Source organism: Leiobunum rupestre, chromosome 1 (assembly GCF_980474605.1).
Source record: "Leiobunum rupestre chromosome 1, qqLeiRupe1.1.hap1, whole genome shotgun sequence".
NCBI lineage: Eukaryota > Metazoa > Arthropoda > Arachnida > Opiliones > Sclerosomatidae > Leiobunum > Leiobunum rupestre.
In genome coordinates this window covers 16,432,947-16,459,654 of record NC_143384.1, presented here as the reverse complement: position 1 = coordinate 16,459,654, position 26,708 = coordinate 16,432,947, and the positions used below count along the sequence as shown (strand labels likewise).

Sequence of the window (26,708 nt, the reverse complement as noted above, 5' to 3'; positions counted from 1 at the left end):
GACTGTCTATCTCGTCCGGATGAGGAGAAGAGAGAGATGTAGAAGTGTACCGCTTCGTCGGAGGATCATTCAAAAAGCAAAAGTCAAAATCAAATATTGAAATGGAAGAGCGCTCGGATGGAATGGAAAAAAGTATTCTTTTTAAAAGAAAAATGAAAGTGGGGTTCTACTCGCAAGAATGGATATTTTAGAAGTCGCATTCGGCCCTTTTACAACATTAAAATTCGCCTCCCGGCAAAATCTACATGTTCCGTCACAAATTTTAACCATTCAAGTACATACACGACTCTCTCTCCCTCTGTGGAATACAGGGTGAATAGAAAATGGAGAATTCTTTATGAGTCGGATATCCTAGCGCCATCTGGAAGTTGAAAAGATTACTCATCGGGGATTTCGGGGATTATGAAAGAAGCTTTTAGATAAAATATCAATTAGTGAATGAGTCCTTTATTAATTCACCTTCTGTTTGTAGTGAAATATAAATATTTTAAATTTAGAAACATTAGAAATTATTAAATTTAATATTATAATAAGTAATTGAATTTCAGATATTGATATTAGGTTTTAGAAACGTTAGAAATTATTGAATTTAATAGGATAATAACTAATTGAATTTGAGGTATTGATATTAGGTTTTAGAAACGTTAGAAATTATTAAATTTAATAGGATAATAACTAATTGAATTTGAGGTATTGATATTAGGTTTTAGAAACGTTAGAAATTATTGAATTTAATAGGATAATTAATGAATAAATTAGATATATTGGCATTAGGGTTTAGAAACATTAGATATAATTAAATTTAAGAATAAAATAAATAATTAAATTAGATTTATTGGCATTAGGGTTTAGAAACATTAGAATTTTTTAAATTAAGAGGAAAATAAATAATTAAATTTGAGATATTAACATTAGCTTTTAGAAACCTTAGAAATCACAAGTAATTGAATTTCATTCTTCCTAAGTAAAAATAAATGCATTCTTGATGCAACTATAGGAAAAATTGAATTGTTCGCATCACCCTGTAGTTGTGGAAGTTTTGTATTGACTTTGTAAGGTTTGATTCGGGTCTGCCTTTAGTACGTATTTTGGTATTCATGTCTGCCAATTTTATCGCAATATCCGAACGTGGTCGTCATTCCAAAGTCGGATAAAAAATTGCCACGCAAGGTGCGATTCTAATACAACAGCAAACACGAGGTTCGTGCATCGCGGATATCAAAATTCGTACGACGCGCCACCGGGTGGACAATACCGTGAACTAATAAGGAGACTACCCGAGGTTGTTATCACCGATTTTGTTGAAACTCGGGGGTTAGGTAGACCATATGGTAGTATGAAAATTGCCAAAAGGAAAAGTTGCAATGGGTTTTAGTTTTCCATGGCAACCGAAAAGGTTTTTGATCTCTCAAAACCAAAAAATCTCCATTTAAAAAGCAGGGAATTTTCTCGGTTTCACAGGGTACTTAATTACTTAAAAAATTTGAAAAAATTAAATTTTCAAAACTTACCCAAAAAGATGAATTTGACCTATTTTGGGTAAAATTGATCAATTTTGGTTAAATTTTAACAAAATTTGGGAAACCGAGAAAATATCATGCTTTTTTAAATGGAGAGGTCAAAACATTTTCGGTTGCCATAGGAAAACAAAAGCCCATTGCAACTTTTACCTTTGGCAATTTTCATACTACTATAAGGTCTACCTAACCCCCGAGTTTCAACAAAATCGGTGATAACCACCTCGGGTAGTCTCCTTGTAAGTAAAACAATATTTCTGAACTCACGTCTTGTTTTATTAATACCTATATATATATATTATTTATATAATATATATACACACTTTCAAAGGGCTCGATTTGTACACCTGATTATTGATTTTCGGAAACATTTTTGTGATTTTCCAAAATTTGTCTATGGTTTCCAGTGATTTCACATAATATTTCTGTAGTTTCCAGTGATTTCACATAATATTTCTGTAGTTTCCAGTGATTTCACATAATATTTCTGAAGTTTCCAGTGATTTTACATAATATATCTTAAGTTTTCAGTGATTTCACATAATATTTCTGTAGTTTCCAGTGATTTCACATAATATTTCTGTAGTTTCCAGTGATTTCACATAATATTTCTGAAGTTTCCAGTGATTTCACATAATATTTCTGAAGTTTCCTGTGATTTCACATAATATTTCTGAAGTTTCCAGTGATTTCACATAATATTTCTGTAGTTTTCAGTGATTTCACATAATATTTCTGTAGTTTCCAGTGATTTCACATAATATTTCTGAAGTTTCCAGTGATTTCACATAATATTTCTGAAGTTTCCAGTGATTTCACATAATATTTCTGTAGTTTTCAGTGATTTCACATAATATTTCTGTAGTTTCCAGTGATTTCACATAATATTTCTGTAGTTTCCAGTGATTTCACATAATATTTCTGAAGTTTCCAGTGATTTCACATAATATTTCTGAAGTTTCCAGTGATTTCACATAATATATCTGAAGTTTTCAGTGATTTCACATAATATTTCTGTAGTTTTCAGTGATTTCACATAATATTTCTGTAGTTTCCAGTGATTTCAAATAATGTTTCTGTAGTTTCCAGTGATTTCACATAATATTTCTATTATTTCTGTGATTTCACATAATTGTTTTAGGGTTTCCTGTGATTTCAAATAATTTTTCTGACGTTTCCAGTGATTTCACATAATTGTTTTAGGGTTTCTACTGATTTCAAATAATTTTTGCTGTAGTTTCAAGTGATTTCAAATAATTTTCTATGATTTCCAGTTATTTCAAATAATTTTATATGGTTTCCAGTGATTTAACATAATTTGAATTCTTTGGATTTTTCTGTTATTTCTGTGATTTCACATAATTTTCGGCGATTAACGCTGATTTTCATTTCATACTTATCTCGCGAATAAATATTTTAATCCTGCATATTTAATGAAACGTATATTCGTTAATCTTATTAAAATATAATATTTAATCACGGCTAAAATATATTTTCATAATTCATGGGGTGCAAAATACGGCGACGGAGATAAATAATATCCTTAAAAAAATAACCCTCTTTGTCAATAAAACTAAAAAAAAACTGACAAAAAGGGAAAATTTTCGAAAGATAAAAACCTTCTATCAATGGATGGGCGAAAAATAGAATGTAAATTCTATAGAAAAACATATAAATAGCATAGTATTTTTTTCGAAGTTTTAACTGTCAGATTATAGCTCCAATTTAAAACTTTTAAATCCTTTTATCACATTATGCCAACTGTTAGATACGTATTTGAAGGATGAAATCTTAACGTTAAAAAGTTGCAAAGGTGCCGATAAATTCGAACTTTCGGAAACAAAGATTTTATTTTTTTTCTTTATTTTTTTTAAAATTTGAATAACAAAATAATATCGACTTAGAAATTATCGAGCTCCAATGTATCGATTTACGTTGAAAAGATTTCGTGGCGAAGGCAGTAAAGTAGAGGGGTGGTTTCCATCGGATAAATAAAAATTATAATATTTCCATCCCCGGTTTTGAATCTTTTTTTTTCCCCTGTTGGGCAAAAATGAAAGTAATGATCGAGGCTTAACGTATCTCATTTCCCGAGACGCTCCCGGAACGGAAATAGTTATTAATGAAAAGAAAATATTTCGGATTCTCGGATGGAGAATGGAGTGTAATTAAACTAGACAAAAAATTTTGACGGTTACTTTGCTCCAAAACTATCGTAGCGAATATATAGGTAGTCCCGAGAATGTACTCAGGTGAACGCCCCTCCACCTTTCCTGGTGCAAATTTCCCCTCTCCTTTCTGCCGGGAAGGGGAGGAGACTCTCCGTTACGGGCGCAGGGTTTTACAATCACCGTGTCTGTCTGTCTGTCTGCCTGTCTGTCTGTCTGTCTGTCTGTCTGTCTGTCTGTCTGTACGCATTTTCGGGGCAAAGTGTAATCAGTGTTCGCAGTTTCTTGGAATTTGGGAAAAGCTTTTTGTCATTGGGTGTAGTATAAATTCTTGCAATTTGCGTTAATATCGGGCGGGATTCGAACCCGAGCCCTCCTGCACGTCATGTTACACTTCACTGAAAATTAGAAACTTTTCCGAGGAGAGGTATAATTTGGCTTGCCAACTTGTTTCTCGTCGTGTAGGCGGGAAATATTATCTCGGTACCATGAATTGAGGACACATTCTGCGTTTACCTGAACACATTCTTGGTAGTTCTTTTTAGAGTCGTATTTAACCCGTTGAGATTGGTCGTTTCGCGCAATACATTCCTCGACATATTCTCATTTCTGGAGCCTTGTCTTCTTTAATTTCTGTTCCTCGCTTTTATATTTGCATTTAAATTCCGAAAACTATTTTCCACGTGTAGAGTACTCCCCGCTGGTACTAAGTATGGATTTAACTAGTGTTGTAAGTCGGAAAATATTCCGTATTTTTCCGAAAAAAATAAAAAACAAGTTTTCATTCCACGATTAGTCTAATACATTGTTTGCAAATTTTAATAAAGTGGCATTTTCGCCTAATTTTTTCGAATCTGAAAGTAAAACTAAACCTCTAGAATAGTTTAAATTGATTAACAATGTAACATTATTAATGTTTTGTAGTATTTTTACTGATATTAGACATTTTATATCGATAAAAAGGTAAAATCATTAAAAACCCTTAAAAAGAAATTTTGTTTTCCGCATTTTATTTTTCCGGAAAATTAACAACACTAGATTTAACCATTGTTAATTCAATTGCGAAATAAAAAAGTTTCGAAGTATCATAATACAAATAAATATGAAAATTTGAAAAAAATAATCCGAACTGATTTTTAACCAATTTCTAGTTCAGCACAGAACCCCCTAGTGTCGAAATATGCTCAAAGCAAAATATACCAAGGACGATAATATACTACCTAATAGGATGTGGGTGAAAAAGGTTCGGTAAGAAAATTTGCATTAAAAAATAGAAAAGGACTTACTTATTGTTCTTATGCTACTTATGGTATCATGTACACCCATACATTAAAAAGTGGGATTCGACTATAATATCTCATTTAAATAACTATCAAATTAAAAATCATGGACAAAATTATTTTACGCCGCGTGACTTTGGAAATAAAATATTCAACACACTAGTGCGCCAACACATCGTCTAAACTAGAGGTCGGCAGTCGATTAATTTTTATCCATGAATAAAATAAGCTCGGCTATATTTAAATAATATTTATTTAAATAACCAATAGTTGAATAAAAATTGTAAAATGTTTAAATAATCGAAAGTGAATAAGCCTATTATTTAAATAAAACAAACAATTATTTAAATAAATGCCACTTTTATTCAAATAAATGCTTGGTGGCGTAAAATACATAATTAAATAAGTTAAAATGATATTCTTTTGACCAACGTTTTTTAAATAAATCGGAAAATTAGTGGATAATGAATAAACAATTCCGAACACTAGTCTAAACTATTAAAGTTAGCAATCAAAGCCGGTTAAAAATAATTAACGGGCTTAACATCGGGAGAAGATATACGTCCTGCGAAGGCTTTAAAATTCATCAATCGGGGGTGCATCGGGGATTTGGAATATGCCATGTTCTAATCCAACCATTACGCTAGGCCAGAGCTATTCGGGAATTAATCAAACGGGATTTACCTAGGAACTCCCTTTTCGCAAAACTATAGCGTGCGCGCGAACCTAGGTAAGGAAAATATACCTGTCAAATAGAGGAAATTAGAAAGTAAGCCTCTCTCTCCCGTCCGAGTATTGAGCGCTGAAAGAATAATTCGAATTTGAAACTTTTTCATTCGGAAAATATCGAATATACAAAAAAAAAACCTTTGCCCCTTTTTTTGATCCGGTGGGTCGTAGATGGCACCCGAGTTATACTCCGATTAAGGCGACGAATTTCTTGTATTTCGGTTTGGTAGACATCATTGACTAAGGTAGAGCGGACCTGGGATGTCTGCCAATTGGCTTCCAGGGTAACTTAAGAATTTAATTAATATTAAATCAAACTTAAAAATTAAATTAATTATTAAGATTAGGAATGAAATTAATTATTAAGATTAAGAATTAAATTAATTATTAAGATTAAGAATGAAATTAATTATTAAGATTAAGAATGAAATTAATTATTAAGATTAAGAATGAAATTCATTATTAAGATTAAGAATGAAATTCATTATTAAGATTAAGAATGAAATTATTTATTATTATATTAAGATTAAGAATGAAATTATTTATTAATATATTTAAGATTAAGAATGAAATTATTTATTATTATATTAAGATTAAGAATGAAATTATTTATTAATATATTTAATATTAAGAATGAAATTATTTATTATTATATTTAAGATTAAGAATGAAATTATTACTAACTTAACATTAAATTAAAATTAAGAATGAAATTATTTCTAACTTAATATTAAATTAAAATTAAGAATGAAATTTTTATTAAATTATTAAATTAAAATTAAGAATTATATTTTTATTAAATTATTAAATTAAAATTAAGAATGAAATTTTTATTAAATTATTAAATTAAAATTAAGAATTAATTTTTTATTAAATTATTAAATTAAAATTAAGAATTAAATTTTTATTAAATTATTAAATTAAAATTAAGAATTAAATTTTTATTAAATTATTAAATTAAAATTAAGAATTAAATTTTTATTAAATTATTTAATATTAAATTAAAATTAAGAATGAAATTTTTATTAAATTATTTAATATTAAATTAAAATTAAGAATGAAATTTTTATTAAATTATTTAATATTAAATTAAAATTAAGAATGAAATTTTTATTAAATTATTTAATATTAAATTAAAATTAAGAATGACATTTTTATTAAATTATTTAATATTAAATTAAAATTAAGAATGAAATTATTATTAAATTATTTAATATTAAATTAAAATTAAGAATGAAATTATTATTAAATTATTTAATATTAAATTAAAATTAAGAATGAAATTTTTATTAAATTATTTAATATTAAATAAAAAAATGACATCATTATTAAATTATTTTTTATTATTTAAAAAATAATTACATAATTATTAAATTATTTAATATTAAATTGAAAAACAATTACATCATTATTATATTATTTAATATTAAATTGAAAAACAATTACATCATTATTATATTATTTAATAATCAATGAAAAAATAATTACATCATTATTATATTATTTAATAATCAATGAAAAAAGAATTACATCATTATTATATTATTTAATAATCAATGAAAAAATAATTACATCATTATTATATTATTTAATAATCAATGAAAAAATAATTACATCATTATTATATTATTTAATAATCAATGAAAAAATAATTACATCATTATTATATTATTTAATAATCAATGAAAGAAGAATTACATTATTATTATATTATTTAATAATCAATGAAAAAATAATTACATCATTATTATATTATTTAATAATCAATGAAAGAAGAATTACATTATTATCATATTATTTAATAATCAACGAAAAAATAATTACATCATTATTAAATAAAAGTAATATTAAAATATAATTAACGTGCTTTTATCTTTAGATGTTAATTATCGCACATATAGATGGCGACTTAGGCGCCGGACTATATATTTATCTTTTTGGCAACTTGTTCCCTGAACTGAAGGGCATGCTGAGTGAGATATAGATATCGACGGCCTTTTTCGCGAAATGGAATAAAGGGAATAATAAACGACAAAAGGGAGGCGAAACGCGTCGGGAATTGGGAGCAAAACTCCGAACGGATTCATCATTTCGGCTCTGGCCTGAACCCGCCAGACCCCAGAAATACCAATATTTTTCTTCGCTAGCGCGGATCGCCAGTTTTGACGGATATGTTACAGTTTCCGAGGCAAATGGAGTAACACTGCTTGATTATTAATAGGCCTCATTTTTCAATGTCATTATGATGACGTCCGGATCGATTGAGGGAATAATTACAAAATGATCTTAATTGACAATAATGTTCGATTTACCATCGATTAATTAACTAGCTTCGCTAAAGCACTCAACTTGAGAATAAAATTAGCTACGATGTGTTTCCAACAAAAATCGACGCGGTTGTGTACAAAGATATATCGCGTTAAACACTCTACGTCCAGCGCGAAACTATGCTTAGGGTATTCAAATAAAAATGAATAAATAATTCAAAATTTAATCGTGAATTTATCATTTAAACGCGATTTTAATCACGATTTAATCATTTAAATCACGATTTAATAATTTAAATAACGATTTAATCATTTAAATAACGATTTAATCATTTAAATCACGATTTAATCATTTAAATAACGATTTAATCATTTAAATCACGATTTAATCATTTAAATCACGATTTAATCATTTAAATCACGATTTAATCATTTAAATCACGATTTAATCATTTAAATCACGATTTAATCATTTAAATCACGATTTAATCATTTAAATCACGATTTAATCATTTATATCACGATTTTATCATTGAAATCACGATTTAATCATTGAAATCACGATTTAATCATTGAAATCACGATTTAATCATTGAAATCACGATTTAATCATTGAAATCACGATTTAATCATTGAAATCACGATTTAATCATTGAAATCACGATTTAATCATTTATATCACGATTTTATCATTGAAATCACGATTTAATCATTTCAATCATGATTTAACAATGTCGTTCACGATTTAATAATTTCAATCACGATTTAATCCAATTAATTCTGATTTAATCATTTTAATCACCATATAATTATTTTAATTACGATTTAATCATTTAAATCTATTTAATCTTTTAATCGTGAATTAATCAATTAATCGTGATGGAATCCATTTGACCACGGTTTAATCTGGCTTAAACTCTTGAGGGTGACTAAATAACCATGATAATTACCTACCGATAAATTCGAATACGGTTTATCACGATTGAGAAAATTAATATAGCAACTGTACTCACCGACGCTGTTTGAAATTGATCATCCATAATCTCACTATCCTTAAAATGCACTTATGAACAGATACAAATCTCAAGCCATTAAATTATCAGTGACGCGCACGCCAACTACAATGCATCAACATCCGGGCTCATATTTAATTCTGTATTAGAAAAACCCTAACAGATGTATCCACTTATACTTCTGTGGAAAATGTTTTTCCGTACCTGTAAAAATGGTACACGTATAGAAACATGTTTGTAAGCTGCAATTTTATCTAATTAGTTTAATGTTCAGCCGTCAACATCGTAGACCCTTTCGAAAATGGTTGATTAAATATTGTTTTATCAAAATTTTATTAAATATTGATTTATCAAAATTTTATTAAATATTGATTTATCAAAATTTTATTAAATATTGATTTATCAAAATTTTATTAAATATTGTTTTATCAAAATTTTATTAAATATTGTTTTATCAAAATTTTATTAAATATTGTTTTATCAAAATTTTATTAAATATTGTTTTATCAAAATTTTATTAAATATTGTTTTATCAAAATTTTATTAAATATTGTTTTATCAAAATTTTATTAAATATTGTTTTATCAAAATTTTATTAAATATTGTTTTATCAAAATTTTATTAAATATTGTTTTATCAAAATTTTATTAAATATTGTTTTATCAAAATTTTATTAAATATTGTTTTATCAAAATTTTATTAAATATTGTTTTATCAAAATTTTATTAAATATTGTTTTATCAAAATTTTATTAAATATTGTTTTATCAAAATTTTATTAAATATTGTTTTATCAAAATTTTATTAAATATTGTTTTATCAAAATTTTATTAAATATTGTTTTATCAAAGTTTTATTAAATATTGTTTTATCAAAATTTTATTAAATATTGTTTTATCAAAATTTTATTAAATATTGTTTTATCAAAATTTTATTAAATATTGTTTTATCAAAATTTTATTAAATATTGTTTTATCAAAATTTTATTAAATATTGTTTTATCAAAATTTTATTAAATATTGTTTTATCAAAATTTTATTAAATATTGTTTTATCAAAATTTTATTAAATATTGTTTTATCAAAATTTTATTAAATATTGTTTTATCAAAGTTTTATTAAATATTGTTTTATCAAAATTTTATTAAATATTGTTTTATCAAAATTTTATTAAATATTGTTTTATCAAAATTTTATTAAATATTGTTTTATGAAATTTTATTAAATATTGTTTTATCAAAATTTTATTAAATATTGTTTTATCAAAATTTTATTAAATATTGTTTTATCAAAATTTTATTAAATATTGTTTTATCAAAATTTTATTAAATATTGTTTTATCAAAATTTTATTAAATATTGTTTTATCAAAATTTTATTAAATATTGTTTTATCAAAATTTTATTAAATATTGTTTTATCAAAATTTTATTAAATATTGTTTTATCAAAATTTTATTAAATATTGTTTTATCAAAATTTTATTAAATATTGTTTTATCAAAATTTTATTAAATATTGTTTTATCAAAATTTTATTAAATATTGTTTTATCAAAATTTTATTAAATATTGTTTTATCAAAATTTTATTAAATATTGTTTTATCAAAATTTTATTAAATATTGTTTTATCAAAATTTTATTAAATATTGTTTTATCAAAATTTTATTAAATATTGTTTTATCAAAATTTTATTAAATATTGTTTTATCAAAATTTTATTAAATATTGTTTTATCAAAATTTTATTAAATATTGTTGCCACTTCTTTTGATAAAAGTTTGATTAAATTTCCATAATTTGATCAACCATAACTGAGAGGGATCGGGAAGGGGGTTAAATTTTAGTACATCCAAATATGCACCCAAGGGGAGGGGGGGGGTACTGGGACATGGAAACCGAAGTTACTGATGTTTGAAAATTGATTCCAATTTAAATTTAATACTCAAAATATATTTAATACATCAAGTTTCTGATTAGGACGTATTTTCAAATAAGGGCTGGAAATAAGTATATTATAAAAGAGATTTATTTTTCTTTTGCAACAGCTGCAATGCCGGCTCACGAGGGGGCGCCTCCGCCGTCCTCTGAATTCGACGAAGGGGAAGGACACCCCAAGATAGGAATCATTGAAAGACAACCGAGCACGTTACTATTACCGGCGAAAATGCCCAACTGGGACGTCACGGAGGACATAGTTATCAGCGGCGTCTCAGGACGATTCCCCGAATCCGACTCGATGGCCGAATTCAGAGACAACCTCTTCGCCAAAAAGGATTTGGTCACCGAAGATGACAGAAGATGGCAGCCTGGTAAATATCCTCTTTGCTACGACCAATCGTTTCCTTGGTGGTAAATATCCCGCGTCTTGATTTTATCCCAGGTTTATTCGGACTACCGACTAGGAATGGTAAAATAAAAGATATTTCGAAATTTGACGCCGCGTTCTTCGGCGTCCACCCGAAGCAGACCCACGTGATGGACCCCCAACTGCGCATGCTCCTGGAACTGACCTACGAAGCCATTATTGACGCTGGTAAGTTAGATTGGCTTCGCTGGAGACGAAGATAGCGTTTACGTCATATTTTGAGTTTTTCTCTCGGCAGGATTCGATCCTCACATACTCCGGGGCACCAGGACGGGCGTCTACATCGGCTGCAGCGCGTCAGAGAGTGACGGAGCCTTCGCGATCAACCCGGAAACGATCAACGGATACGGCCTGACTGGTTGTTGCAGAGCCATGTTCTCCAACAGAATCTCTTTCGCCTTCGATTTCAAGGGACCAAGTTTCTCCATCGACACCGCCTGTTCTTCCAGTTTGCTGGCCATGGAACAAGCCGTCGAGGCTCTCCGGAGCAACCAATGCGACGCCGCCGTCGTCGGAGGCGTCACTCTCTGCCTGATGCCCACGTCTTCCTTGGCTTTCCACAAACTGGGCATGTTGGCCCCCGACGGGAAATGCAAAACCTTCGACGCTTCCGGAGACGGATACGTCCGAAGCGAGGCGGCTTCCGTTATCTTCTTACAGAAATCATCGTCCGCTCGAAGAATCTACGCCACCGTCGTGCACGCCAAAACTAACACCGACGGTTCCAAACCGGAAGGTATTTATTCTTCTTCGTCGGCAATAAAATGGGTTTATTCGACTAACGATTGAAATTCCGCAACAGGCGTGACATTCCCATCCGGAGAGGTTCAAAAATACTTGCTGGAGTCCATCTATAGCGAGGCAGGAGTTGATCCCACGCAAGTGGCCTACGTCGAAGCCCACGGTACTGGTACCAAAGTGGGTGATCCGCAAGAAGCCGGAGCCATCGCCGAGGTTTTCTGCAAGAAGGGTCGCGATGGTCCCTTGTTGGTCGGATCGGTTAAGTCCAACATGGGTCACTCCGAACCCGCATCTGGTACGTCATTATTTTATACCTTTAGATACTGGTAATAGTAATAAAACTTACCCTATCGATATCTTAACACCAGGTCTATGCTCAATCGCTAAAGTATTAATAGCCATGGAAGAAGGAATCATTCCGCCAAATTTGCACTACTACGAGCCCAGTCCCAACATACCGGCTCTTTTGGATGGTCGCTTAAGAGTGGTCGATGAGCCGACAAAGTGGCCTGGTGGGTACGTAGGCGTCAACTGTTTCGGCTTCGGCGGCGCCAACGTTCACGTCATCCTGAAATCCAACCCGGGTCCAAAGACAGCCCTCACGCCCGCTATCCGGGACTTGGACACCAGAGATTTCAAGCTTCCTAGATTACATCTCATGTGTGGCAGGACCGAATCAGCCGTCGATAAAGTTCTAAAAGAAATCGAAGGTGGCAGAATTGGCCAGGAAGCCGCGGCGCTATTGGACGACATCGCCAAGGCCCCTTCTTCCAGCATGCCCTACAGAGGCTACGTTCTGGAAAAACAAGGCGACCAACCCGGTTACGTCAAGAGCATTGAACGAAACATCGCGGATAAACGACCAATATGGTTCATTTTTTCCGGAATGGGAAGCCAATGGGCCGGAATGGGTCGCGATATGATGAAGATGGAATTATTCGCTAAGACAATCAGGGAATTGGCCCAGCCTTTGAAAGCCGTTAACGTCGACTTGATTGATTTGATAACCAACCCCGATCCGAGCGTCGTTAACACCACGGCGGCGTCATTCACGGCAATCGCCGCTGTCCAAGTCGCTTTGGTGGACATACTGAGTTACCTCGGTATCCACCCCGAAGGTATCATAGGCCACTCCGGCGGGGAACTTGGTTGCGCATACGCCGACGGATGCTTTACGAAAGAACAAACCGTTCTGGCAGCGTATTGGAGAGGTAGATGCGTCGACGAAGCCTCGATGGTTCTAGGAGGGATGGCTGCGGTGGGTATGACGTGGCAGGAAGCCAAAAAACGATGTCCCGAAGGCATAGTACCTTCTTGCCACAACGCCGAGGATACCATTACCGTTTCAGGACCCGCTGATAAGGTCGCCGTCTTCGTGGAGGAATTAAAAGCTGAAAATATCTTCGCCCGCGAAGTGAACAGTTGCGGAATCGCCTTCCACAGTCCTTACATCGTACCCACCGCCGCCATTTTGAAGCCCGCTTTGGAAAAGATTATTCCCAACCCTAAGCCCAGAACATCGCGTTGGGTAACGTCATCGGTTAGCAAGGAGGACATGGATAAACCTTTCGCCAGTTTGTCATCGGCGGACTACCACGTCAACAACCTCCTTTCCCCGGTATATTTCTACGAAGCCACCCAACAAGCGCCCAAGAACGCTTTGATGATTGAATTAGCCCCTCATTGTCTTTTACAATCCGTCCTGAAGAGAAATTTGGGTTCTTCTTGCGCCACTGTCGGGCTACTTAAAAAGAACCACCCCGACAACATAGAATTTTTCTTCTCCGGTCTCGGAAAGTAAGTATTTCAAACTCTAAATCGTCAAAGTACTATCACTATATCATAATCTATTACAGATTGTACCAACTTGGTTTGAACCCTAACGTGAAACGTCTCTACCCTGCCGTAACTTTTCCAGTACCGAGAGGTACTCCTATGCTAGCGCCTTTGATTGAATGGGATCATAGTCAAACCTGGACAGTAGCGACTTGGGAAAAGTACTTCGCATCGGGTCGCACTTCCGAATCCGTGGTAGAAGTGGACGTCTCGGATCCAAATTCCCCGGACTATTACTTAGTCGGTCACTGCATCGACGGAACGGTTCTCTTTCCAGCCACCGGTTACTTAGTTCTCGCGTGGAAGGCCCTCGCCAAATCCAAGAACAAAAACTTCGAAGAAGTTCCAATTGTTTTCGAAAATGTTCAGTTCAAACGGGCCACCGTTCTTCCCAAGACGGGAACTTTGAAATTCTTGGTAAGAATTATGGACATCAGTGGAAATTTCGAGATATCCGAAGGCAACGCCATCGTCACTTCCGGTCGCGTATCTATCCCGGAGGGAGACGTATTAATACATCAAACCAAAATATTAGACAAATTCCCACTCAAACCGTCGGAAATCCGATTGACTGGCAAGGATGTTTATAAAGAACTTCGACTCAGAGGCTACGATTACGGTCCCACCTTCCAAAGCGTCATTGAGTCTGACCATAAAGGTATGGCTCCAAACTTTAAAATGTAAAGGTTAATCGGTATAACACTATCTTCTTACGCTTAGCTCAAATATCCAAAATCCAATGGAATAATAACTGGGTAATCTTCATGGACAACATGTTACAGTTCTCCTGCTTGTCCAAGGACATAAGGGCTCTTTACTTGCCAACAACAGTCACTTACGTTCGAGTCGATCCGAAATTACATTTGCAGCGCGTTCAGGATTGCAACAATGGTAAGAAATCTCGAGTATTTTTGTTTAAATCCGAGAACCTAATAGAGATAATAATATACTCCATAATTTGCAGAGTTGTTTTGCAGAAACTACTTGCAATTGAATTACTGTACTTCGGGAGGTATCGAAGTACAACGAATGAATACTAGTATGTTCCCAAGACGAAGATTGATGCAAGCCGCACCCTTAATGGAAAGCTACAACTTCGTTCCTCACCACGAGACCAACCTTATTACCGAAACTCAACGATCCAAGTTGGAAGAGTACATCGAAGTTTGCTCGGCTGTGGCTAGACGAATTCTAGAAGCCAGCGGAAAGAGTAAAGCCCAAATTAGCGAGGTTATGAACGGATTCAAAGAAGCCCCGGAAGATGTTATCCAAAACTACTTGGAATCCCCCGGTGAGAATCACGTCCTTCTAACCATCTTAGAAACGGTGCTTAAGACCACTACGGTTTCAAATGGGCTCAAGGACAACGTGAAGAACGTAATCGCCGAAAATGACAAGAAACTAGGTAAAGACATTCTTTTCACGGCCATTTTGAACGAACGTATCTTACGGCCAGCATTGGACATCGTGGCTGAGAACCTCAACAATCGCAAAATGAATGTCGTAGAGTTGAGCCCCAAAAATCGTCTCAGTGATCAAATAACGCAATTACTTCAAAGCTCCCACTTAATGTTGCAAACGAACTACGTAGTGGCCACCACAGAGACTCCGGGTGAAGACGAAAAGATACCCGAGGGAATAAATGTACTTAATTGGGACCTAAACTCGGATGGCAAAGCTCCCGCTGACATGGACCTTGTCATCGCTAAAGATACTTTCTATTACGGAAAATCGCCAAAGATGATTCTAAGTGACCTGTCCAAACTGATTAAGAATGAGGGCTTCATCTTGTTGATCGAACGAACCCACGTGACGCCGGCCGAAACATTCCTAGCCGTGGTCACTGAACAATCTTTCGTCGAACGACAAGAAGACAAAATCGAGAAGGCTTGCGCCGAATTAGGGCTGGCCATCGTCAGTAAAACGTCAGACAGCGTGACAGCCTCTTCATATTTGATACGCAAAGTGACGCGAAAGGAGGCGAAGAATCACACCGTTATTCAGCTCAAGGATGATTTCGAATGGGTAACCGAACTGAAGGACAAAATCAAGGAGCATCAGGACAAACCCGCGGGACACAACATTTGGCTTGTATCAGAGCGCAATCCAATGAGTGGTATCATGGGTGCTGTCAAGTGTCTGAGACAAGAACCGGGTGGTGCCAGCTTAAGGTGCCTTTTCAACGCCGTACAAAACGATCGGGAACCGTTCGATCTCAACAGCGAACGATTCGCGGACGTAATCCAAAAGGACTTAGTCATGAATGTGATCAAAAACGGGCAACAGGGATCGTATCGACACGTAACCATTCCTCAAGGTACGTCAGCTCCAAATTTAACATTATTATAAATGAAATTAACCTTAATAAACGCAGGACAATTACAACAAACTGGTGATACGAACCACGCCTACTTAAATGTCTTAACCAGAGGGGATCTCTCGAGTTTAAGATGGATCGAATCGTCACTTAACTTCTGGCACGATCTACCAAAGTCCATGCAGACTGGCGAAATGTGCCACGTATACTACTGCCCCCTCAACTTCAGGGATATTATGTTAGCCATCGGCAAACTTCCTCCTGACGCAATTCCTGGTAAGAATCGAATTTTTATACTATCGAAAATGTTCTAACTAAATGAAATTAAACAGGCAACCTTGCAACTGCCGAGTGCCTTCTTGGGTTAGAATTCGCCGGTCGAGACGCGAGTGGAAACAGAGTCATGGGTTTGGTTCCTGCTATGGGAATGGCCACGTCGGTCATCGTCGACCCTAATTTCTTATGGAAGATTCCGGATCGCTGGACCTTGGAGCAAGCCTGTACGGTCCCGGTAGCGTATTCCACCGCCTACTACGCTCTTGTGGTACGAGGAGGACTTCAACCGGGAGAAACAATACTCATTCATTCCGGAAGTGGTGGTGTCGGACAAGCTGCCATTAGCATCGCCTTGTCTTACGGTTGCGAAGTATACACTACCGTCGGATCGGACGAAAAAAGAGAGTATTTGAAGAGGAAATTTCCGCAATTGAAGGACAGACACTTCAGCAACTCCAGAGAAATGGGTTTCGAAAACGAAGTTCTTTTGGCTACTGGTGGTCGAGGTACGTTTGCCATTTGAATCTTTTAGATAAAACTAGAGAATCGAGTTAAAGTAAACGTTTCGTTTCAGGAGTCGACCTAGTTCTGAATTCTCTAGCCGAAGAAAAACTTCAAGCCAGCGTACGATGTTTGGCGTATCATGGACGCTTTTTGGAAATTGGCAAATACGACTTGTCCAGCAACAATCCATTGGGTATTTAACTTATATAATTATTTTACCACAGAATGAGTATTTTCAATATCAACGTTTATTTTTCCAAGGTATGTCCGCCTTCCTAAAGAACATCACTTTCCACGGTATCCTATTGGACGCGTTGTTCGGCGATCAAGTAAGCCCCGCTGTGAAGAAACACGTTGTAAACCTGGTAAACGAAGGCATCGACAACGGTACCGTCATACCATTAGACACTTCGGTTTACGAGAAACACCAGGTAGAGGAAGCCTTCCGATTCATGGCCAGCGGAAAACACATTGGAAAAGTTGTACTTAAACTCCGCGCCGAAGAAGAAACTCCCAAATCATTTCCTCAACCACTCAAAGTCACCGCCGTCAGCAGAATCTTGTGCCACCCCAAAAAGACCTACGTTGTAATTGGCGGATTGGGCGGGTTCGGCTTAGAATTGTCCTTGTGGCTGATTGAACGAGGGGCGCGCCATCTCGTGCTAACGTCTAGAAGCGGAGCGACGACGGGTTATCAGAAAATGTGCTTGGAACGTTGGAGGAAACGAGGCGTCGAAGTGGAAGTCAGTAAAGAAGACTGCATCTCGTTGGAATCAGCTACGAACTTGCTCAAATTGGCCAATAAATGTGGACCAGTTGCGGGAATATTTAATTTAGCCATGGTACGATAATCGATTTTACCACAGCAATATCGACGAAGCAATTTAATAAAATATTCCATACAGGTACTAAAAGACTCATTTCTGGAGAATTTAACACCGGAAGACTTCGAGGCCGTCAACGCGCCTAAAGCTCGAGGCACGACTAATTTGGACAAAGTGTCCAGGAGCTTGTGTCCGGAGCTGACCTTCTTCGTGGTCTTCTCTTCGGTCAGTTGTGGTCGAGGTAACGCGGGTCAAAGCAACTACGGGTACGCCAACGCCGTCATGGAGAGAATCTGCGAACAAAGACTACAAGATGGCCTTCCTGGTCTGGCGGTTCAATGGGGCGCCATCGGTGACGTTGGCGTTGTACAAGAAACGATGGGCGGCAACGATATCATCATCGGAGGAACTGTCCCTCAAAGAATTAACTCGTGCCTCGTTACTTTGGAACAATTCCTCCTTCAGAAAAACGCCGTTGTATCGAGTATTGTCCCGGCCGAACGCAAATCGCAAAAGGGAAAGTCAAACAAAAGTATCTTGGACATGATTGCCAGGATATTAGGTACGTTCCACCGTCCGTGACAGAAAAGGATTGGAAATCAATTTAATTTTTTTTCAGGTTTACAAGACGCCTCCTCACTGAACCCGGACACGACACTAGGCGAATTGGGAATGGACTCGTTGATGGGAGTCGAAGTCAAACAGACCCTAGAAAGGGACTTTGATTTGCAACTATCCATGCAAGAGATCCGTTACATCAATATTCGTCAACTAGGTGAGGTCGAAAGCGGAGGTACCATCAGCATTAACACAGCCACCACCGGACAAAGCGGAACAGCGGCGGCTACGGCCATCATGAGTGACATTCAAATCCAGAAGAGACCCGGTTTGAAACGACAGAACTCGATGATCCAAAACCCCTTCAAACTACCCGTCCTCGTGCCCACCTTCATGCCCATGGAAACGATAGTCACTCTCAACGACAGTGAAATCAGATCGGACAAGCCCTTATTTCTGGTTCACCCCATCGAGGGCTTCACGGTGGCTTTCCACAAAATGGCTTCGCATCTCGAAAGAAGGGCGTACGGTCTGCAATGTACCAACAACGTGCCTCTGAACAGGATCGAAGACGCCGCTAGCTTCATGATAAAGGTATACTTACAATTACTTTCATTTATTTCCGGAACAATTTGTAACTTCCGAGTACTTTTCCAACAGCAAATCAAATCCATTCAACCTGAAGGACCTTACAACCTATGCGGTTACTCATTCGGAGCCGTAGTGGCTTTCGAAATGTCTATTCAACTACAAGCTCAAGCGCGAATGGAAAAAGGAACCACGGAAGGGGCGATAGAAAGTCTGATCCTCCTGGAAGGTTCGCCAAAGTTCTTAGCAGCGCATACGGAAAAATTCAAGATGCGATTCCGAGACAAGTACCAGGAATCCGAAGTCCAAGTTATGGCTCTCATTACGATCATGATGTGGTTCATCGACATCGATCCAATCGCGGTAAGTGTTAATTCTATCCATATAGTAGAGCCGTGATTCTGAATCTTTAATTGTCTCGATAGGTAAGGAACGAACTAGTCTCTTTGCCGACGTGGGACGCTCAGAAGCAAGCGACCATCAAGAAAGTGGCCACCGTGGCCGGAAGGGAGTACGACCCGGCCGACCTGGAGAACGCCGTCTTCTCCTTCAGCAGGAAATTACTGGTATGCGACAAATACCGAGTCTCAGCTAAACACGAAGGGAATATCACTCTCATCAAGGCCAAAGAAAACAGAGTGCTAACCGGACACTTGTCCCAGGACTACGGATTGTCCGAGGTATGACTTTTTTCACGTTCAATTGGGATCTAAACAAGAAACCTTCGCCATTAGCAAGGCCCCGTTACCAGTTTTCCGGGACCTAAAGTCTTCTAATCGAGTCCCAATGTTGCATTTAATTTTTCTCAAAATAACTGTAAGGAAACCTACCTTTAGAATCCGGGCCCTTTGAAAGTGCGGGCCCTAGGCAAAATCTACAAACCAGGACCCAATGTAGCATTTTACATAAAATAACTGTAATGAAACCTTCCTTTAGAATTCGGGCCTATATTACCTAGTCAGAAACGCGGCCCTGAAAGTTAGTACCCTGACTGATCGTATTTTGGCTTTTAACATTGGAATAAATACTTTTTATCTAGACTTCGAACGGTTATGTCTAGCTCGGTCACGCCACTAATGGCGAGTGTTTCTTCTTAGACTTATACGTAAAAAACTAATGAACATTAATCAGGAATCGATACCTCTACTTGGAATGCTTATCCTGCCGTATCGCGTATGGTAAGATCACTCTGACGGCTTTGGCCCCGCCTACGAGACAAAAAATCCCATCTGCGCGCGCTCCCCTCTCACGTTGTTGATTGTTATGTTAACATAGTGACGTCAAACAAACCGTCAGCCACATCGAGACGAAAATCTGCCGCGATAAGCATTCCAAGTAAAAGTATGGATTCCTGCATTAATACATTCATTTCGCTGGGAGAGGGGCATTCACTGGCAAAATATATCCCAACCTTAAAGAATCAAATGTTATTCCCTCCTTACCGGGAGAAAGGTGGGCTGTGTTTTTATCCCGGTAATAAGGAGGCGAACAGGGTACCGCCCATACATTGTCTGTTTATCTAAATATATAAGGTGGTTTCTTTTCGCTTGTTCCGGGATTTTGGAGTAGGGTAATCAGAATAATGACGTCATTTTACTCCAATTCTTTGGTGGCGATTAGTTTGAGACGGAGTAACGTTTTTCCAAAATGGCTGCCCTTTTTAGCGGGTAAATTCTGGCTAGCAGACAACAAAAATCCGATCTACGCCTTTACACCTCCTTTCCAGAAGGAGTAAAAAGAGTAGCCTTAATACTCCGGAAAAAGCAAACAGTTTATGGGCCGGAATAGTTCTTATCCACGTAACAGGCGAATAAAACGTTTTGGGGCAGTGGCGTAGGAACGGGGGGGTACAGGGGTACAATGTACCCCCCTTGAAATTGGAAAGGGGTGCTAAAGTGGTATAAAAAGGGCGCCAAATTGTTTTAGAAGGGGTGCAAAAAGGATGCTGATGGGGGGCGCAAATTTAGCATCCAAGCTGTACCCCCTTAATCCAAAAGGTTCCTACGCGCCTAATTTGGGGTAAAAAGGGTACACTTTTAGTCCGAGAACAGGCGAAAAGAAACGACCTATTGCTGAGCAGTCCCATTAGTTCCATAAACTAACAGCTGATTATCTCTCATCCGACAGATGTGCAGCGGGAAAGTGATTGTCGAATGTGTCGATGGAACTCACGAAACGTTCTTACAAAGTGACAGTGCCGTGAAAGTTGCTACTTTCCTCAACGAAATCACTACTGACTAATGAATAGAAGCTTAAAGAGACGAAAAACAATACAATCAGTGCCCAAAAAATGCAACAAGAAAGGCTTTTGTATCATAATAATAAGAAAAAGTCGCCATATTAAATAAATCCTTAAACTCTGCGAATTCGAAAGAGAAAATGGATTTAACAATTTTTGTTATTTTAGGAATAAATGCAAAAACAAATTACCCCTTTAGAAGCGGTGTTGAAAAATGAAGTGAAAAAAAATGCACTTGTAAAAATATGTTTAGTTAGTAATATTACGTAATAAATTGTTTACGTATAATGAAAAAAAAAACTGAATAGCTTTTGATATATTGCAAAAATAAACCGAAATTAGATGGACAATCTATACAAGGCCTTCCTTCAACCAATTACTTAACCAGAACCAGTGACCGTGGTAATATTCGTATAATCACCGTGTTGAATCGTGCAGAATTTTTATACTGAACAAAAAAATCAGTAATTGTTAACCGATGTATTTTCAATTTTTGGGTAAATCTGAAATATTTGTCAAAATCGGGATTTAAATTTTGAAATTGGTGAAAAAAATTAGATGAATGTATAACCAGTACAAAAAAAAAATCCGCCTAAATTTTTAGTATTTAATTAATCGATATATTTGAACTATTAATTAAATTTTAAATTTACATTTATTATTACGCAATGTGTTTATTTATAATATATTTTTACCTTTGTTAAACTTACGATTAACCGTTTTTCATATTTTCTTTAAATATAGGTATTATTTTGATACGTTGCAGTCGATAAATTTCTTTACGTATATTAACATCATAATTTTTGGTTATAAACTTATTATTTTAAGTATGCAATTATCGTGATAAAGTGTACTATGAAAAAACGTTATTACCAATTTATCGTATTATTTTACCTCTAATGTTGTCAGAGAATGAGAAATTGCTTGATCGAGTTGGATTTCAAATATTTTAAAAATTTATTTCTTGTTGTAACTTATTTTGTTTTTGAAAACATTCGCATAGGCGCTGAAATAATTCATAAGGTGCTGTTATGGAATATTAACATAGGATTTAAAAAATATTAGTTTGAAAAATTTGTTTCGTTGTTGTGTCAGGTTGGATTGCGTTTGTTTGCGTTTTAATGTACGTACAAAAAAAAAGAAATTCGAATGAAAACATGAAGAAATGCCCAAAACAAATGTTAATTCTACAAAAACAACTATGTAAAATAACGAAACCATGTAACATATAATAAAGTTTCACTTTAAAAACGTTTACTTTTCTGAATCAACGGTAGAGGGAGCTTTAGGTCACAATGACTAACAGATTGGTGGATTTATCGATTTACAAAAGTATCGATGTATTTTATTTAAAACGTATTTTTCTGATTTGAATTTATTATTTTAAATAAATTTAATTAGATTTTGGTTTTAAAGCAACTGTCGGATCTATCATTACCACCTGCCCTTTTTATTAGAGATGGCATTGAATCAACGCGATTCTTCGAAAAAAAACGACATTACTGGAGAGCGTGGTGCCATCTGTTAATGGCACAGGATGCGAAAATTCAAAATAGCGAAACAGTAACGTCGTCAGAGAACCATTGTAGAGTATTATAATTAGACAACTTATACTCAACTTAGTGGACTTTAACCTAAATTATACATCCCATATAAAGTATATTGTTAAAAATTACTATTATTTAAGTTATTGTCAGATTAAAAAACTAGCCAACCAACGTGAAGGGGACTTTTATGTCCCGCCTTTTGGTTTTGATTTCGACGCTAGCGACATCTGTTGATTAAAGAGTTACTTCCCGACGAACCGTCACTTGCTTTAAACATGGCAAATAACACCCAGAAGGACTAGTAAGGCAAGCAAAAGTTCGTATAGAGAATTTTCCCTAGAACTGTCACGCGCAACTAACGTAGCGCTACCTTCCGATATTTAGCGGAAATGAAAATTTAGGACAATATGGCTGCCTACCGACGTCGGGTTAATTTGACATTACTTTATTCAGCAAAAAATCCTGCGGATGTTTTTAAACTTATAACTTCGTATGTTTTAGTATCTGAAGGTCTGCTTGAAATGTCATTTATCTTCTCAACAGATTGAATAATTATTCTTTGAAATTGGGTTTCAAAAATATCTGCACATTATAAATAACTTCAGCAAAGGCTTAAAAGTTAAAAATTATTTATTTAACTTAAACTTTAAAAACTTATCAATGAAGTTACATTTAATTTTTAACCATCTCACTTAATAAATAAGTATGTATGCTAACATTGTTTTATAATAGTTCTAGCTGAAAAATCATTAAAATGTATTTACCATTTATCAATGAAACCTCGCTTACTCTAAAAACGGTCGCTGCCATATTTATGTGGTGAATTTACAACTCCAGAGAAGAGTGCTAGATGGCGCGCTGTTCGATTAGCTAGACGAAAACGGGCCAACATTTGTACGCTTGCCTTACAACTCCTTCTGAAAGTTATTTCTCGATGCTTTAAACCTCTTTTTTTCCTACGTACATTTATTGATAATAGGCATGCATTGATAAAGTGAACAACAATTTTAATTATTTTACTACCTCTAATTATTTTTCTCTGAGATGAAATTGCTTCAGCAACCACTTTTGTACTTATTTATAACTACATTGAAATATCGTAGGCCATTAAAATTAATTATTTTTTTATAAAAGTAATTTTATTTCAATCATTGATCACTGATTTAAATCAAATTGGCTTAAGTCATATAACTCTGATGACTAACTAAGGAAACAAATCAATATATTGAACGCAACCAAAAGTAAAATAGTCGAACATAGTTTTAAGGTTAATTACAAGTAATTTAAACAATAATTAGAAACGAATAATAATGTATACATTACATCAAAAAATTAAATCTACTTTGGTCGATTTTCACGTACGGTGGCGAATCGATCGATTTCTTTCCAGGTTGCTATTTCTCCTACGAAAGAGATCGATACGCCCACGCACACGCGAATATTCGTTCTGCATTAGTGAGGTTACGCGTCCAAGGTTATGGACGGGGAAACATTTCACCAAGCTAACATGCCAGTACTGTAGAAGCTTCCTCAAGTTCCACTTTAAAATTCTACAGGTTTTCGCTTTACCTCATTAATAATACATTTATTAAGGGTTAATAGAATAACTAGCGTCGCTGATGTCGTTATATCTCTGACCACTAACATCGATAAGGACTCGTAACGCCACACTAAAATTATTCGTCACCCTACGACAGCGGTGGCGCCATCATTCGTCAGTAAACTTTTAAGATACTTTTTAATTAAATTATTCATAATAATTCGTTAAATATTTAATATTTTAACCAATATTAATTTATTATTACTATTTAATTAATATTTTACTTTATTTATTTATTATTACTATTTAATTAATATTTTACTTTATTTATTTATTATTATTTATTTATTAATTATATATTATTTATTTATTAATTATATATTATTTATTTATTTATTATCTATTATTTATTTATTTATTTGTTCATTCATTCATTCATTAATGATCAGAGTTTATGGAAACTGACAATAGATGTCGCATCACTCGACATTTAAGGAGAATTGATCTACAGAAGTATATAATCACATTACGAGTCCCATTGGATGTACGTGGTCTGAGGTTATACTCGTCTGTTTTTCTGCCGATAACGGTAGGCGTCAAATTAAATTGGACAATTCCTACTCAATACATCCAACAACGCTAAGACTGTAAACACTGATCGATTTTTGTCGCGTTAATCTATCCAATATAAATTTAAACAAATAGGTATTTTTAAGTATAGTTAAATACTCTTTTCGTGATGCATAATTAAATTCATTTATAAATATTTAGGTGGATAAATATTCCTTTTCCTTGATGGAGAATGAAATATTCGCGTAGCAAAGGGGCGAGATAATATCTATGGATTAGTGAAGGAACGAATTACAGCAACGAAGCCGAACTTTCTAAAAATAGCCCAATTGATCAATAGACCCCGATAACGAAAACCTCCCCCTTAAAGTCCCCCCCCCCCTGCGCGCTCAAACCAAAGATGAAATAAGCTAGTTCAAATGAAATTCTTTTCCAAATTTTCTATGAAATGGTTTTATATAAATATTAATTCATTTTATTTATTTTTATAAAATATTTTATTTTTAGTTTCTTGTTGTGCTTCCCCTAGCGGATCAGTTCTGTTGTAAAAAGAGTAATCTACGTAGACCAAATAGAATCATTCATTCGTTCATTCATTCATTCATTCATTCATTCATACGTTCATTTAAAGGGAATATCACCTCAAGTCTTTTTTTATGTTTTTTATGTTAAAGATTTAGGCGGGAAATCATTAACCAGCGCCAAAAATATCTGAAGCCATAGGACGGAGCGGGAAATGGTCAAAGTGTTCGTGTTCCACACAAAAACCTGAGGTTATATTCCCTTTAAATACGAAACCATTGAAAAAGGCCATCGGAAAGTAATAATTTTTAACTATCTTAGTCCTACAAAATTCGCCGTACAATACGCGTATAAACAGAAGTACATAATACATATTTGCGAGGGCAGAAACTTTATACTCCCCTTCAATTTATCTCTTGAGCGATAATTTTATAAACACGCGAATAACTCGACAAACCATTCTTTCTTATTTTTATCTTTTCTCGAGTGCACCTTTTTTCTGAGTTTGGCTGATTGTACAGGTCGGCAGTCGATTAATTTTTATCCATGAATAAAATAAGCTCGGCTATTTTTAAATAATATTTATTTAAATAACCAATAGTAAGGGGTTTCCCCCCGAGATCTTCGGTTTCCCCTTCCATAAAAATTTGTTAAGGTTAACGGTAATAGTTAGTGTAGGGAGCTGTTGGCTCGAACGCGTGGCATGCAGGGCTTGCCACCACCCTCCTACGCATTGTAACCCGGCCACCTGAATTAATGGCTTCAAAAGTCGCTTGATGACTTAGGCCTAAGGTGGTGCCTTGGGTATTAGCCTAGCTGATTATTATGATTATTAAAATGTTAAAATAATCGAAAGTGAATAAGCCTATTATTTAAATAAAACAAACAATTATTTAAATAAATACCACTTTTATTCAAATAAATGCTTGGTTGCGTAAAAAACATAATTAAATAAGTTAAAATGATATTCTTTTGACCAACGTTTTTTAAATAAATCGGAAAATTTGTGGATAATGAATAAACAATTCCGAACACTAGGGCTGAGTACTCATCTCTATCCTGATAATGTTATTCGATTGAAACCTGAACCTTCGCAGGCTCCCACAGATTGTTCAGAAGACGTTTTGAAAAACAAAATGTGTCAGACAAAATACTTCATTTTCTAAAACTATCACAATGGGGAAATATGGTTTAGAAATAATAGGCGAAACTATAAAGTAAATTTGGTCTTAGCCAACTTGTTAAAATGGGAAAAAAAAATCACCTGACTACCATATCACAGCCAACTTCGATTCGGTAACTCGTGTTCATAGT

General features: G+C 34.8%; 1 protein-coding gene across 1 annotated transcript in view; it reads left to right on the top strand.

Moving 5' to 3' along the window:
* Positions 1 to 21,865, top strand: part of LOC149961198 (fatty acid synthase-like) — a 119,638-nt gene extending 97,773 nt beyond the window's left edge. The window contains exons 2-18 of the mRNA XM_090175714.1: positions 11,013 to 11,276; positions 11,348 to 11,500; positions 11,571 to 12,068; positions 12,135 to 12,368; positions 12,442 to 13,870; positions 13,930 to 14,567; positions 14,630 to 14,800; positions 14,874 to 16,226; positions 16,284 to 16,502; positions 16,559 to 17,008; positions 17,077 to 17,199; positions 17,268 to 17,848; positions 17,912 to 18,392; positions 18,450 to 18,982; positions 19,049 to 19,339; positions 19,402 to 19,656; positions 21,104 to 21,865. Of these exons, the coding sequence (XP_090031840.1) occupies positions 11,013 to 11,276; positions 11,348 to 11,500; positions 11,571 to 12,068; positions 12,135 to 12,368; positions 12,442 to 13,870; positions 13,930 to 14,567; positions 14,630 to 14,800; positions 14,874 to 16,226; positions 16,284 to 16,502; positions 16,559 to 17,008; positions 17,077 to 17,199; positions 17,268 to 17,848; positions 17,912 to 18,392; positions 18,450 to 18,982; positions 19,049 to 19,339; positions 19,402 to 19,656; positions 21,104 to 21,217 (7,787 nt within the window). The 3' untranslated portion in view covers positions 21,218 to 21,865. The remainder of the gene's footprint in view (positions 1 to 11,012; positions 11,277 to 11,347; positions 11,501 to 11,570; positions 12,069 to 12,134; positions 12,369 to 12,441; positions 13,871 to 13,929; positions 14,568 to 14,629; positions 14,801 to 14,873; positions 16,227 to 16,283; positions 16,503 to 16,558; positions 17,009 to 17,076; positions 17,200 to 17,267; positions 17,849 to 17,911; positions 18,393 to 18,449; positions 18,983 to 19,048; positions 19,340 to 19,401; positions 19,657 to 21,103) is intronic.
* Positions 21,866 to 26,708: the final 4,843 nt, after the last annotated feature.